We start from the raw sequence: 13,603 nt of genomic DNA, 5'->3' as shown, positions 1-13,603 counted from the left end.
AGGTGTTCCTCAGAATAATGTCCATCTTCAGCTGTTTCGTCAATGACATTCCTTCCAAAAAAGGTCAGGAGTGGGGATGTTCATCGATGATCGCACAGTGTAAAATTCACAACTCCTCAGATATGAAGCATTGTGTACCCATATGCAGCAAGGCCTTTGACAACATTCAGGCTTATGCTGGTAAGTGGCAATTAACATCAGTGCCACGCAAATTCAAGGCAATGATAACCTCCAACAATAGAGAATCTAACCATCTCCCCATGGCATTCACTGGCATTACCATCGCTGAATCCCCTAGGAGTTACCATTGACCAGAAACTTAATTAGACCAGCCACATAAATACTGTGGCCACAAGGGCAGGTCAGAGGCTGGAAATTCTGCAGCGAGTAACTCACCCCGAATCCCTAAAGCCTTTCCACCATCAATAAAGCACAGGGCTGGAGTATGATGGAATACTCTGGGTTAATTCAGCTCCAACATTCAAGAGGCTTGGCTCCATCCAGGTCAAAGCAGCCTGCTTGATCATCACCCCATCCACCGCGTTAAGTATTCACTGCCGTCACTACCAGAACACCATGGGCTGCAGTGCGTATCATATACAATATGCACTGCAGCAACGTGCCAAGGATCCTTTGAAACCACCTTCAAAACCTGCGCCTTCTGCCAACTAGAAAAACAAAGGCAGCAGATGCACAGAACACAACCACCTGCAAATTCCCTTCCATGTCATACACCATCCTGACTTGGAGCGATGGGCAGGATTTTTCAGGTGGCAGGGTTTCCTGCCCTGCCACTCGAACAGTCGATGGGGAAAGCATCCCCACTGATGCTGGCTGCCTTACAGCCATTTAACACGCCATGGGCGTTAATTGCCTAAGGTCGAGGGTTCCACCCCCATCTAGGGAGGAAACCTCACCTTACAGAGCTGTCCGCCAATCCGACTGTCCAGCAGCTCCGTAGCACCAGGTTCGAGCAGTGGCCATCCCTGGGACTGCAGGCAGTTCCCGAAGAAGAGGTTACGGATATCGGACTTCAGGTACCCAGGGTATCGGCAGGGCCCAGCAGGCAGGCCCCAGTAAGGAGGGTGAAGCGGGTAGGGGCTGGGTTTGAGAGGCCTGGGGGGGGGTTAGAGTTAAAGGGGGGAGGGGGGATATGACCTAGTGTGGGGGTAGATCCAATGGGCAAGCTCCCCATCACCCCCCACCTTGGCCGGTACCCGCCCACACAGTAAAAGCTGCTGGGCCATCCATCTGGCATTGGCCTGTACCTTCTGCAGGTAATATAGTGGTGGGGGTGGGACAAGGTACTTAAATGGCCACATAAGGGCCTCATTAGTCCTACAGGCAGGTGGTGCACCTGACGCCTCCACCACCCCTTGTAAAATGGGAGATAGGTCAGGTCCATGGGTGGGTGGCAGGCTGACTAGACTGCACTTTATGAGCCCCTGTGCCTTCAAAAGGGCAGCAGGGGACCATATAATTTCAGCCTATATCTCCATTCCTTCACCTTCACTGGGTTCAAATCTTGGGACTTCTTCCCTAATAGCACTGTGAGTCCACCTACCCCATACAGACTGCAGCAGTTCAAACTGGCAGTTCACCACCACCTTGCCAAGCATAATTAAGGGTGGGCAATAAATGTTGCCAGTGATGCTCACTTCCACCTTATGACAGAATGAGAAAAATTACATTTCAGCCATAGTTCATTGAAAACACCAGGCTATAGAAGCTCTCCTTTCTCAGGCTGCTGGGTGTCTTGCCTCATCTCCACATCTTCCTGAACATCCACCTCAAGCTTTGGGGGTAGTGTTCTCACTCCCCTTTCCATCATCATTCCTTTCAGCTTTCGGAAGCAGCAATAGCACAGAGCAAGCTACAAAGATTCTGGGTTGCATTGTAGGGCTCCACCACATTTATTAATACATTTGTAAAATATCTATAGTCTGTTCAAGATGAACCTTGCTTTAGTGGTAGCACTGGCCCGAATCAGAAGATCGTGGGTTCAAGCCTCACTGCAGAGACTTCAGCACATAATCTAGGCTGACACAGCAGTGCAGCACTGCTAGAGGTACTGTCTTTCAGCTGAGTCATTAAGCCAAAGTTCCAATCATAAGAATCCGTGGCACAATTTGAAGAAAAGGGCTGTAGCATGTGTCCTGGAAAACATATGTCCATCAAACATCACCACCACTGCAGATTATCTCATCATTTATCTCATTGTTGTTTGTTGGTCCTTGCCTTGTGCTAACTAGTTGTTGCATTTGGCAAAGTACAACAGTGATGAGGTTTAAAAAGTACTTCATTAACTATAAGATCATAAGAAATAGGAATAGTCATAGGCCATTCAACCCTGCTAGGCCATTCATTAAGATCATGGCTAATTTGATTGTGGTCTCAACTCCATTTTCCTGCCTGTCCACACATAACTCTGGACTCCCTTGTAAATCAAAAAATCTCTCTAACTCAGCCTTGAATATATTCAATGACTCAGTCTCCACTGCTCTCTGGGGAAGAGAATGTCAAAGACTAACGACCCTGGAACAAGAAATTCCTCCTCATCTCCATCTTAAATGGGAGACCCTTCATTTTTAAACTGTGTCCCCCTAGTTTTAAGTTCCCCCGACAAGGGGAAACATCCTCTCAGCATCTATCCTGTCAAGCCCCCTCAGAATTGTATTTGTTTCAATAAGATTCTTCTCATTCTTCTGAACTACAGTGAGAATAGGCCCAACCTGCTCAACCTTTTCTCACAAAACAAAAAAATTCCTCATTTCAGGAATCAACCTAGTGAATCTTCTCAGAACTGCCTCTCATGCAAGTGTATCCTTTTAAATAATATTTTGCTTTTCCATTCTTCCTGCCAAAGCGGATAACATCACATTTTTCCACATTACACTCCTTCTGCCAAATTCCTTTGATAGCACTTTGTATCCTCTCACAACTTGCTTTCCTACTCATCTTTGTATCATCAGTAAATTTGTCTAAAATACAGTCAGTCCCTTCATCAAGGTCATTAACATAGATCATAAATATTTGAGGCCCCAGCAATGATCCCTGTGGCACTCCACAAGACACGAGTTTGCAACCCACCTTTGAATTGAATCTGAAATTCTATCATGTTATGATCACTCTTAGTGGAGGATCTTTTACTATGAGGTTATTAATTATTCTGGTTTCATTACGCATTACCAGGACTAAAATAGCTGTTCCCTGTTTGGTTGAAGAGTCATATTCAATTCAAAATGTTCAATGTTTCTCTCTCCACAGATGCTGCCAATCCTGCTGAGTATTTCCAGCGCTTTCTCTTTTTATTATAGCCTGTTCCCTAGTTGGTTCCAGAATGTATTGTTCTAAGAAACTGCCCTGAATACATTCTATGAACTATGATTTATCCAAGTTATATGAAGATTTCTTGGTTTATACTCTGTCCAAGTGTAGCTACTGTAAGGGGGCTTATAAAGCACCCTCACCAGTGACTTCCTTCCTTTGCTATTTCTTATCTCCACCCAAACTGATTCTACATTTTGATCCTCCGAACCAAGATCATTTCTTGCCACTGTACTGATCTCATCCTTTATTAACAGAGTTACCCCACCTCCTCTTCATTTTTTCCCATCCTTCTGAAATGTCAAATACCCTTAAATATTCAGGTCCTAGCTGTGGTCACTTTGCAATCATGGCCTGGATTTTCACAGAGTCATGAAGACTCCTTCAAAAATGGCAAGCGGGATCCACATCCATAAATCCTGCCCCCAATTCTAACAGATCCTGTATTCACCGGCGAGGGTGGGGGCACAGCGGTGGGACATGACTCCCCCATATGGGAATCCTGTGCTCAGCAGGGCCATTTGAACACAGTGCTGAGTTCAAACGGACCGCATTTTCGCTGGAGCAAGGGCCTTATCCTGCAGTGTGAGAGTTACAAATGAGAAGTCGTAGATGCTCTTGAAGGGCGGATAAGGTCCATAGAACTATCAAGCTGTCAAGTTATTTAAATGGTCAGCCCTTTAAAAGTTGAAAAAAATGCCTGCCTCTGTCCGTGAGATTTGAAAACATTTTTTTCAATTCATTCACGGGATGTGGGCATCGCTGGCTAGGCCAACATTTATTGCCCATCCATAATTGCCCGAGCGAAGGTGGTGGTGAGCTGCCTTCTTTGTCCTAGTAGTTTTAATAGGTGTTTGTTGACATAACCTTAAGTGCTATCATTATAATATTATTAATGTTTGGCTGCTTTCAACAACCTATCACTATCACAATTGTGGGGTGGGGGGAGGGGGGTTGTACGTTCCCAGGTTGATTGACAGCTCATAGAGGTTATTAAAGGATTAGCTGCCTTTGATATGGGGTTATGAATATCAATGTTTGTTCCAACAAGTGATTCAGTACTTGAGGAAATTTAAATTGAGTGGGATTTCATGAATGGAACTTTTTTTATATCGTGAAGTCTGTTATAGAGATTTAGAACCTTGAATCTCAGCATGGCTCCTGAGATTTGCCTATGGTGGCTACCATATGAGTTGACAATGAGAGTATAAAAGCAAAAGGTTGTGGGTAGGGAGGTGTGAGTTGCCACTAAGTTAGAATAGGGACTATAAGGAACAATGAGGGTAGATGAGGGTTATGAGTTGGCACTAAACTGCCATAGGAACCAAGAGGGGCCACGGGGATGTCTGAGGAGCATGAGCAGGCATGGAGTGTATGAGGAGCCATTGGAGTTGGGTGAAGGGCATGGTTGGTATGAGTTGGCACATATTTATTTCCAAAAGACATTTGATAAGGTGCCACACAAAAGGTTAATAGACAAGATTATAGGCAAGGGGTCATGGAGTTGGGGGTGATTTAGTAGCATGGATAGAAGATTTCTTAATGGACAGGAAACAGAGTGGGTAACTAAGTTTGCTGATGATGCAAAGCTAGATGGAAATGTAAGCTGTGGGATAGACAGAAAGAGGCTGCAGAGAGATATACACAGGTTAAGTGAGTGGGCAACAAGATGGCATGTGGAGTATAATATGGGGAATTGTGAAGTTATTCACTTTGGTCATAATAGAAAAGCAGAATATTTTTTGAAAGGTGAGGAATTTTTAAGTGTTGCTGTTCAAAGGGATTTGGGTGTGCTCATAAAAGGAATACAGAAAGTTAGCATGCAAGTACTGCAAGCAATTAGGAAGGCAAACTGCATATTGGCCTTTACTGCAAGGATTTGGAGTGCAGGAATAAAGAAGTCTTGCCACAATTGTACACGGTTTTGGTGAGACCATATCTGGAGTATTGCTTGCAGTTTTGGTCTCCACATCCAAGAAAGGATATACTTGCATTGGAGGCAGTACAACAAAGGTTCACTAAATTGGTCCCTGGGATGAGGGAGTTGTCCTATGATGAGAGGCTGAGTAAATTGGGCTTATTTTCGCTGGAGTTTAGAAGAATGAGAGGTGATCTCACTGAAATACACAAGATTCTGAAAGGCCTTGATAGGTTGGAGGCTGAGAGATTGTTCCCGCTGTCAAGAAACCTAAAACGTGGGGGTACAGTCTCAGGATAAGGGGCCGATCTTTTAGCACTGGGATGAGGAGAAATTACTTCGCTTGTGAATCTCTGGAATTCTCCACTCCAGCTGTTGTGGATGCTCTATCATCGAATACATTTAAGGCTGAGATAAGACAGATTTTTAGACTCTCAGGGAATCAAAGGATTGGGAAGCAGGCAAGAAAGTGGAGTTAAAACCCATGATCAGCCATGATCGTGCTGCATGACGGAGCAGGCTCTATGGTCTACTCCTGTTCCAATTTCTTGTGTTGTGTATGGGCATTGGGAATGGGAACATGGTGTGGCGTGTGAGGGATGAGGGCTCTAGGGCCTAATGTTTAAGAAAACAACTGAAATGAAGTCCTAGAGAACCATGGCAAGCCTTTTAAACAGCTCACCTTAGCACTCGGCAGCCCCGTGTCCACCTCTGACTTGCACCCAGGGGCAGCTGCCCATCCCCCACCTCTGAATGAGGATCCCACCATTTGGGACAATTTTTCCCTGAGGTGGGTGTAGCGAGCCAGGAAATTTCCTGACTCCCACTATCCGACTTGTAAGGAAAATCCAGGCCCATGTCGCTGTTATGTCCCTGAAGAGTCAGGGTGATAAAACTACAAGTCTTTCTTTTTCCTTCTCTCAATAATGTTTCTTGTAATTGCATGCAAATTATATAATAAGTGTTGCCCCTTTTATTTTTGGGAGCTGTGCTGGGTTCATCAGCTGTGACCGTAGGAGAGAGGCCAGATTGCTAATCAGCGCCTTGATATGTAGTATAGAGTCTTCAGGGCTGACATGATGAATTAGCACATGATAAAAATGTCCTTTCAGCTTTCTGGGTATCGGGCATTCATATGCAGGATAAGCTGACTGGCACCCTGCACACTAGATGTATATTGATAGAATGAAAGCCTTTCCCACTCATAAAATTTAGGCAGTTGACATACAGGGTTTTGAGTGCTATCTGCTTCTGTCAGTTACTCCTTGCACCTTTGGGAACCATGCCAGGCTGTAACTCGCTCTTTCCCTTAGCTTCCCTTGTTCCATTGGGAAGGATATGAATTGTGTAGTCCTCCTGAACAGAGTATCAGTGACCTTTTTGCTGTGGTGATGAGCTGTGGCCTGAATAATGTGGGAAAGGTCACCAGATGCTACCTTGAAGAATCCAGTGGCAAAGAATTTCAAAGCAGTGGTGACCTTAACTGGTAGAGACAATGCTGTTTACCTGGTTGAAGTAGGCTGCCGTTCTTCAGCCAGCAGCTGACAACTCTTTCCAAAGCCAGTGGGTGGGAGGGGGTTAGTACAATAACAGCCTTCTGAGAGGCAGTTCCGATGAATAAAAGGTCTTCTTGTTCTGTGAACCCTAGTGAGTTGATTTGTGCACGCAGAGAAAAAAAAAATTCTGTGACGCCTCACTAAGTGGCTCCAATCTAGCATGCTCCATCTACTATTTATAGCAAAGGAATAGAGGGATTTCCCATCGGGAAATTCATGTCCCCAATCCAAAGCTATACTTCTAACAGAGCTGAATAAAGGTAGCAACAAAATTGACTGAACTCCAAAGCACTAAAGACATCTATATGTAAGGAAAGTAACACCACCTCTCAGTTGCTTCAAGCAGTATCCACCTCAAGCATTATCTTACTGTTCTCCCTCTTGTCACTTGTATATTTAGACTGTAAAAAAAGTTTGGAGTGTAGGTTGGGGAAAATAGGTCAGAGAGATTAGCCACACCTACTTCATCACCCATTTAAAGGTTTCGGAATTGGCTTCATATGGGCTTTAAAGGGACTGACAATCTTGCAGCAGTATGCATCAGCACCACCGCCCCCCCCACCCCGCCCCCATTTTACCCATTTAGTACACAGATCAGGTGTAAATTCTAAGGAAAATCCAACACTATTTGTCAATCTGTAGTTCATGATCAACTATGAACATCTAAAAGTTCTAACTACGGTATTAAATGTTTATACTTGGTTTCTTGCACAATATTTCAATGGAACTGTGGCAAACCAGTCACATCTTATTAAAATGTTATTTTAAGAGAAAGCATCCAGTTTTCCAGTAACCTAACTAAAAACTAAAAATACATTTCAGTGCTTTGCTGTTCTTGAAGAAATATGCCAGATGTAGTACAAATTATCAAAAGGTCATCAACCTGAAACCTTAACTTTGTTTCCCTCCACAGATGTTACCTGACCAGCTGAGTATTTCCGGCATTTTCTGTTTTTATGCCTGATGTTTTACCATATTATGCCCATATTGACTGACTTATTAATACAAAAAGAAATACTTAGATTACTGTATATTCATAAACATTATCCAAAACCTTGCATTTCATCTATCACTGCTTTACCACTTCTTTATTCTATCTTTTCTATCCTCTTGCTGGACTGCAGTTCAAAGAGCAGTGACAGCCTTGGTGCATTCCCTAACTGAGCATTATCACACTGTTTGACCATATGTATGCAGTGGAGGGGGAACATCACAAGTGAGTCTGATCCTACGTTCACCCAATGTCCACACACACACTTTCCAGCAGCAAGTCACTTGATAATGGTCAGCAGGGAGTACTCTGGACGACTTTTCCTCTCCCAAGCATTTAAACACTAAAGCCAATTACAGTGCTCCCACCATTCTCTCATTTGCGATTAGCAAATTCCGGCCAGAATGGGAAACAAAACAATTACCTTCCCCATTGCTACCAACTGAACCAGAGAATCTTCCACATATTTGTATTTAGTATTCAGCTATAAGTTGAGTTATATTTAAAACTGATTTTATTTGATTGATTTTCCTTTAAATTAAAGTTGCATGCCCTTCAACAAACACTGTCAACAGTGCTTTACTGCAGAGTTTTCTCAACTGGGGTCAGCAGGGGAGGGCGGGGGTCAGTTGGCATGGTATGGCTCTATGAGCGATGGAAAAGCTGAACAGTGACTGGGAAATTTTTTGCATCTGCTCCCTCTTTGTTGGCATTATTTCACTGGACGTGCAGTGGAATCCCTGTTGAAACTCTAAACAGGGTTTCCACTGAACCTCCGACGAAATTGCGCTGGCAAAGCAGCAGCAGGTCTGAGAGCTTTTCCAGCCAGTGAATTCTAATGATATTATTAGAGTCAATATTAAAACTCAAAAGTGTAATGGAGCAGATGGTAGCAGAAGTGCCAAAACTGAAGTATTCTGGGTTATCAACTAAACACAAATTATGGAAAAATACTGTGAAAAAGAGACATGTTCATCAAAACATAGTTTGGCCCATTCTGCCCTACCGCATCGTCTCAGCTCTATCCAAAGTACTATCCACAGAATGTCCACACCACAATTGAACAGGTACTGCAGCTCGTAGCTCAGCAAAGAAGTTAATCCATCTACTGGCAAAACCCTGCACCCAAAAAGTTACCTGACTAGAAAATTCAAATTTCTTCAATGGATAAAATAAAAACATTTTTCTTACCAATCATGTGATTTGCAACATGGATCTGTATTTCCCGTTCAGTCTCAAAAGTCATCTGGCACTTGATGCATTGATAGGTCTTCTTCTGTCCGACAATTATAAGATGAAGGAAACTATTATTTACTCATTTATTTATTAAGTGTACTCTTTTAGCACTGTTTATTTAAATTTGTCATTTATGTCCGCTCTGCCTGAAGGCAAGTCCTTGATGCATTGTTTGGTGATACTTCATCCTGAGCTGTTTTGCTTGGCAGTGTTTTTGTCAGTGGTGGTTTGCCATTGCCTTCCATTCACAGGGGCAGGGCAAGGAGACAGATCGCAAGTCTACCTCAGCCAGAACAGGAATTGAAGCCATGCTGTTGGCATTAATCTGAACCACACACTAGCCATTTGGTAACTAAGTTAATTGGCCCCCCCATTTAAAGTTATACAAAACCTTAAATTAATTCAAACTGAAATTCACCTTGAAGTTATCAACTGTAATCAGCATGGTACCGGGTTGAAATTTTTTCAAGATTCTTCCAAAAAATTACATGTACTCTACATAGCTAAATCAATAAAGAAAAAGTAATTCCAGGGTTTATAATATTTACATATTTGGATACACTACCCTTCTTAAGGATTACTGTATTAATACAGATTTCTCTTTCTGTTCTTAATATAAATAAATTATTTTTATTTTCTTACCCTTGGAGCAGGTGATGCCTGTGATGACTTTTTCTGGCTACTTGTTTCTGGTGTCATTTCTCTATGGTCTATCTGGATATGACTCTCCAGATCCTCCACAGTTTCAAACTTAACTGCACAATCAGGACACCGAAGACTGGCGCTGGTTCGTTCATTGTTTTCTTGCTGAATTACATTTGAAGATTGGCCATTGGTACCTCTGTTCATGCAACCTGCACATAAGCCATAGGGCAAGCCATTGATGTCAAGTTTCACCAAGTCCTGTTTGCTCCTAAACTCTTTCAGGCATAAAGCACACTTGTAGAGTCTCTGATGACTCTGATTATTTGGAGATGATGATGAAGAGTTTCCTGACAATTTTTGCATGTGGAATGTTCCATGAATTTTCAGCTCTAGAGTAGAGGTGACTGTCTGCATGCAAACTACACAACGGAACCCTGTGAGAGAGTTTCTCAGGTCCGGATGCATCTGACAATGCTCAATGAATTCCTCTTCACTCTGCAGTGGCATTTTGCAGATCCTGCAAGTTCCCGTATCAAGACTTTTGCTATGTGTGACCTTATGCTCAGTCAGTGTTAGAAGTGAAGGGAACCTCTCACCACAAATAGGACACATGTAGTGCTTTGCAGGTCCACGGTGGGTCTGCATATGCTCTCGGAGGCCACTCTCTGAGAAAAAAGTCCTTGCACAGATGTTGCATTTATGGCTCCCCTTAATGAATTCAGCCTTTTTCCGTGAACAATCATCTTCTCCAGGTTGAATGTTGTGATCTCTCAGCCTGTGATTCTGAAGAAGGACCTCCATAGTGTATGCTGCACCACAAATATCACAGCCATACATTGGTTCTGAAGCATCAATATCATCTTCACTAGCTTCATGGCTGTTTAGAGCTTCCTGGTTTTTCATCAGTATGTTCTGGAGATCAGTCTCCACTCTTTTGTTGCATGACACAATGCCGTTTGCAGTACCATTCTGGCTACTGTTGTCAAACACACAGTGCTTCTCCCTTAGGTGCTTTTCTAGCAAAATAATAGCATGAAAGGCCTTACTGCAAAATTTACAGTTATATTTTTTGCTGTGTGTTGTGATGTGGCATTGCAGCTCCACTTCTGTACTGAACGTGTCACCACAGAATATACATTTCCGGGCCTTTGCTGGATTGCCTAAATGGCTATGCTTGACATGAAGCTGAAGATCTGCTTCCTTTCGGAAATCCCAATTACAGGCTGTGCAACGATACATCTTCTTTTCGTTACTATGCTTCACTGCCAAATGCACCTGGATGGAGACCTTGGAATCAAACACTTCTTGGCACAATGTGCAGTGATATAGCACAAAAGTATGCATATCCAACAAGTGCTTCTGTAGGTCATCCACTGAGGAAAATTGTTTATCACAGCTCTCGCAGACATAATGAGTAGAGGTTGTCATGTAGTGTATGGTGAGGTGTTGTAACAGGGTCTCCTGGGAATCAAAATCCTCTTTACACTGAGGACAAGATTGCTTCCTTAGAAGAATTTCCAAATGTGACTTCAGATGGCTTTGGAAGCTTTCAAAAGAGGAGAACTTGAGATCACATTGATTGCATGGGTATTCACCATTTGAAAGTGAAGGTACACTTGCTGACAACCTCTGTCTTTTGGGAGAAGAGACTTCTGCATCAGAAGAAACGGGACTTTGTTCTGACTTTGATTTTCGGCCACTGTTTGCTGCTAGTGGAATGTTCTTATGGTTTTCCTTGATGTGCTTTGTGAGCTTAAGAATGGTACCAAAAATGGGTGAATTGGTGCAGTAAGGACAAGAGTAAACTTCCATGAAGGACTGTGTGGCTTGTAGCACAGGAGATTCCAGCTTGGGATTCCCTGCATTGCAGTGAGCCTGCTGAATGTGATCTGAGAGTGAAGATTCTGTAAGAAATCCCAGTGAACAATGAGAACAGAAGAAAGTATGGTTTCCATCTTGAGAGAGCGCATTTGGAACACAATGTGTAATCCGTATATGTTCCTGCAAACTATTTAGGTCAGCAAACATTTCTGGGCAGTAATTGCAGTGAAATGTAGATGCACTGGTGAACTGCATTACTGGAAAAACATTATTTTTGTGGACTTTCCGGACATGCTCATTTAAATTATACAAAGTGGGAAGTGAATCAAGGCAGAACTGGCATGTGTGACTTTGCTGAGGTTTATCTGAGTGAATAGTTTTTAAATGAATTTCTAGGACCGCCAAGCTACTGAAATCACGCTTCGAACAATATGGACAGCTATAGGTCACTTTTGGTGACCAGGAGTTTTGATTTCCTTCTCTTTCCAAAGATCCTGATGGTTTCCTGTGACTTCTGGATGGCTTTAGGGTAGAATCAGGTGTGGAACCTCGTTCTACTGAAGCACTGGAATCTGGGGTTGTGCTGCTCATTGAAGCTGCACTTCCTGTAGCAGGATCAGGACTTATGCTATGATTACTGGAATCTGGTTGTCTGTGGCTATCCAAGTGGCAATAGACTTCTTCCACTGTAGGAAACTGTTCTGGGCACATTGGGCACTTATGTTTCTTATTCCCGTGGGCTAGATCAATGTGATTGATCAGTGCATTTTCTTCTGCAAATACCTCAGGACAATGGATGCACTGCAATTCGGCTTTCTCACAAATCTGTGGGTGATTTGTTGCTATATGCTTTTCCAAGTCTTCAGTTTGATTAAACGTCTCATCGCAATAATCACAGACAACATCTTCTTTTTTCATCTCCTTTTCAAGCTTGGTAACATGATCTTTGTTCTTCTTATGAGCCTGCATGTGACTCTGTAACGAACTTGTAGAGGAGAATCCACGTTTACAAATTGTACACTTGAATGGCTTACTTGAGCTGTGAGTTTTCAAGTGGATCTTGAGATGATCGCTGCGAGAAAAAGCAGCTTCACACTCATGACAGTGGTACTTTTTGTCTCCAGTGTGAAGTTTGATGTGACGGTCACGACTTCGTTTATGTTTGAATAGGCGGCTACAAAATGTACACTTGAAGGGAAGTTTGTCGCTGTGGATTTGCTCATGCCTCTTAAGGTAACTCAAACGGCTGAATGATTTGTCACAAAATTGACACGGATAGGGCAAACCAGTCCCTCCTTCTTCATCCACAAGGCCAAGATCACAGCCCTCTCCTAGCATCTGGGAGGGTGATGCAACATCTTTACTGGAGGGAGATGAAGCTACCCAAGAAACTTGTGGGTCATCGTCACCATCTGCAAAGGAAAGGAAGATTATAAAACTCAATTCCCAATTTACTTGATGAATAAGGACAAACCATTTTTAGGCCATGCAGCTTTATTATATTAGACTTGAGCTTTTATCAGGATAGTGAAAAAACAATGATAAAATTAATTGTACCAAATAATATACATTTTTGCCAAATAGGAACTACATTAAGGTTGAATGATAGGCTGCTGGAGATTTTCCTACAATTATGACACAGAATCATTGAATCTGATTTCATCATTTTAGCATTAATATCAAAAGCATAATAAAGCTATTAAAATAATATATATTTTTTTAATGTTTTATTGCCTTCATCCATCATATCCAGGATGAAGATGCCCCAATAGCTGGATCCAGTGCCAACAGCTACTCCGGATGCCATGTATTCCAATCCTCCATCTCTCTATTCGGCACCCCCCTAATTGACATCAGTTGAGAATGAGACCACATTGTTTTGGTTGATAACCGAATTCTCAAAACACAATTAAGTTGAAATAATGCCAATGTGTTTCTGTGGAAATTGTGTTGAGCTTTCACGTTAAATATCAAACAGATATATTTCTATTTAAGGTACACTGTTGTTAGCACTCAGAGTTTATGTGCAGAAGTACAGCAAATCCTCAAACCATCTTTCTTCCAAGGCCACTTGATAAGAAAATACTACCCCACACTGTTCCCTAATGA

At 42.6% G+C, this 13,603-nt stretch overlaps 1 protein-coding gene across 4 annotated transcripts in view; it reads right to left on the bottom strand.

The window, feature by feature from the left end:
• znf423 (zinc finger protein 423) overlaps nucleotides 1-13,603 on the bottom strand; it is a 369,797-nt gene that overhangs the window by 210,932 nt on the left and 145,262 nt on the right. For 3 of the 4 annotated variants that reach the window (XM_041191829.1, XM_041191831.1, XM_041191832.1), the window contains 2 exons: nucleotides 9,671-12,906; nucleotides 8,984-9,068 (listed from right to left, as the gene is read on the bottom strand). In XM_041191829.1, coding sequence (XP_041047763.1) covers nucleotides 8,984-9,068; nucleotides 9,671-12,906 — 3,321 coding nt within the window. The remainder of the gene's footprint in view (nucleotides 1-8,983; nucleotides 9,069-9,670; nucleotides 12,907-13,603) is intronic. The other variant, XM_041191830.1, reaches the window with a different exon arrangement.

The sequence above is a fragment of the Carcharodon carcharias genome, chromosome 7 (assembly GCF_017639515.1).
Source record: "Carcharodon carcharias isolate sCarCar2 chromosome 7, sCarCar2.pri, whole genome shotgun sequence".
Taxonomy (NCBI): domain Eukaryota; kingdom Metazoa; phylum Chordata; class Chondrichthyes; order Lamniformes; family Lamnidae; genus Carcharodon; species Carcharodon carcharias.
This window is presented reverse-complemented; position numbering and strand designations above follow the sequence as displayed.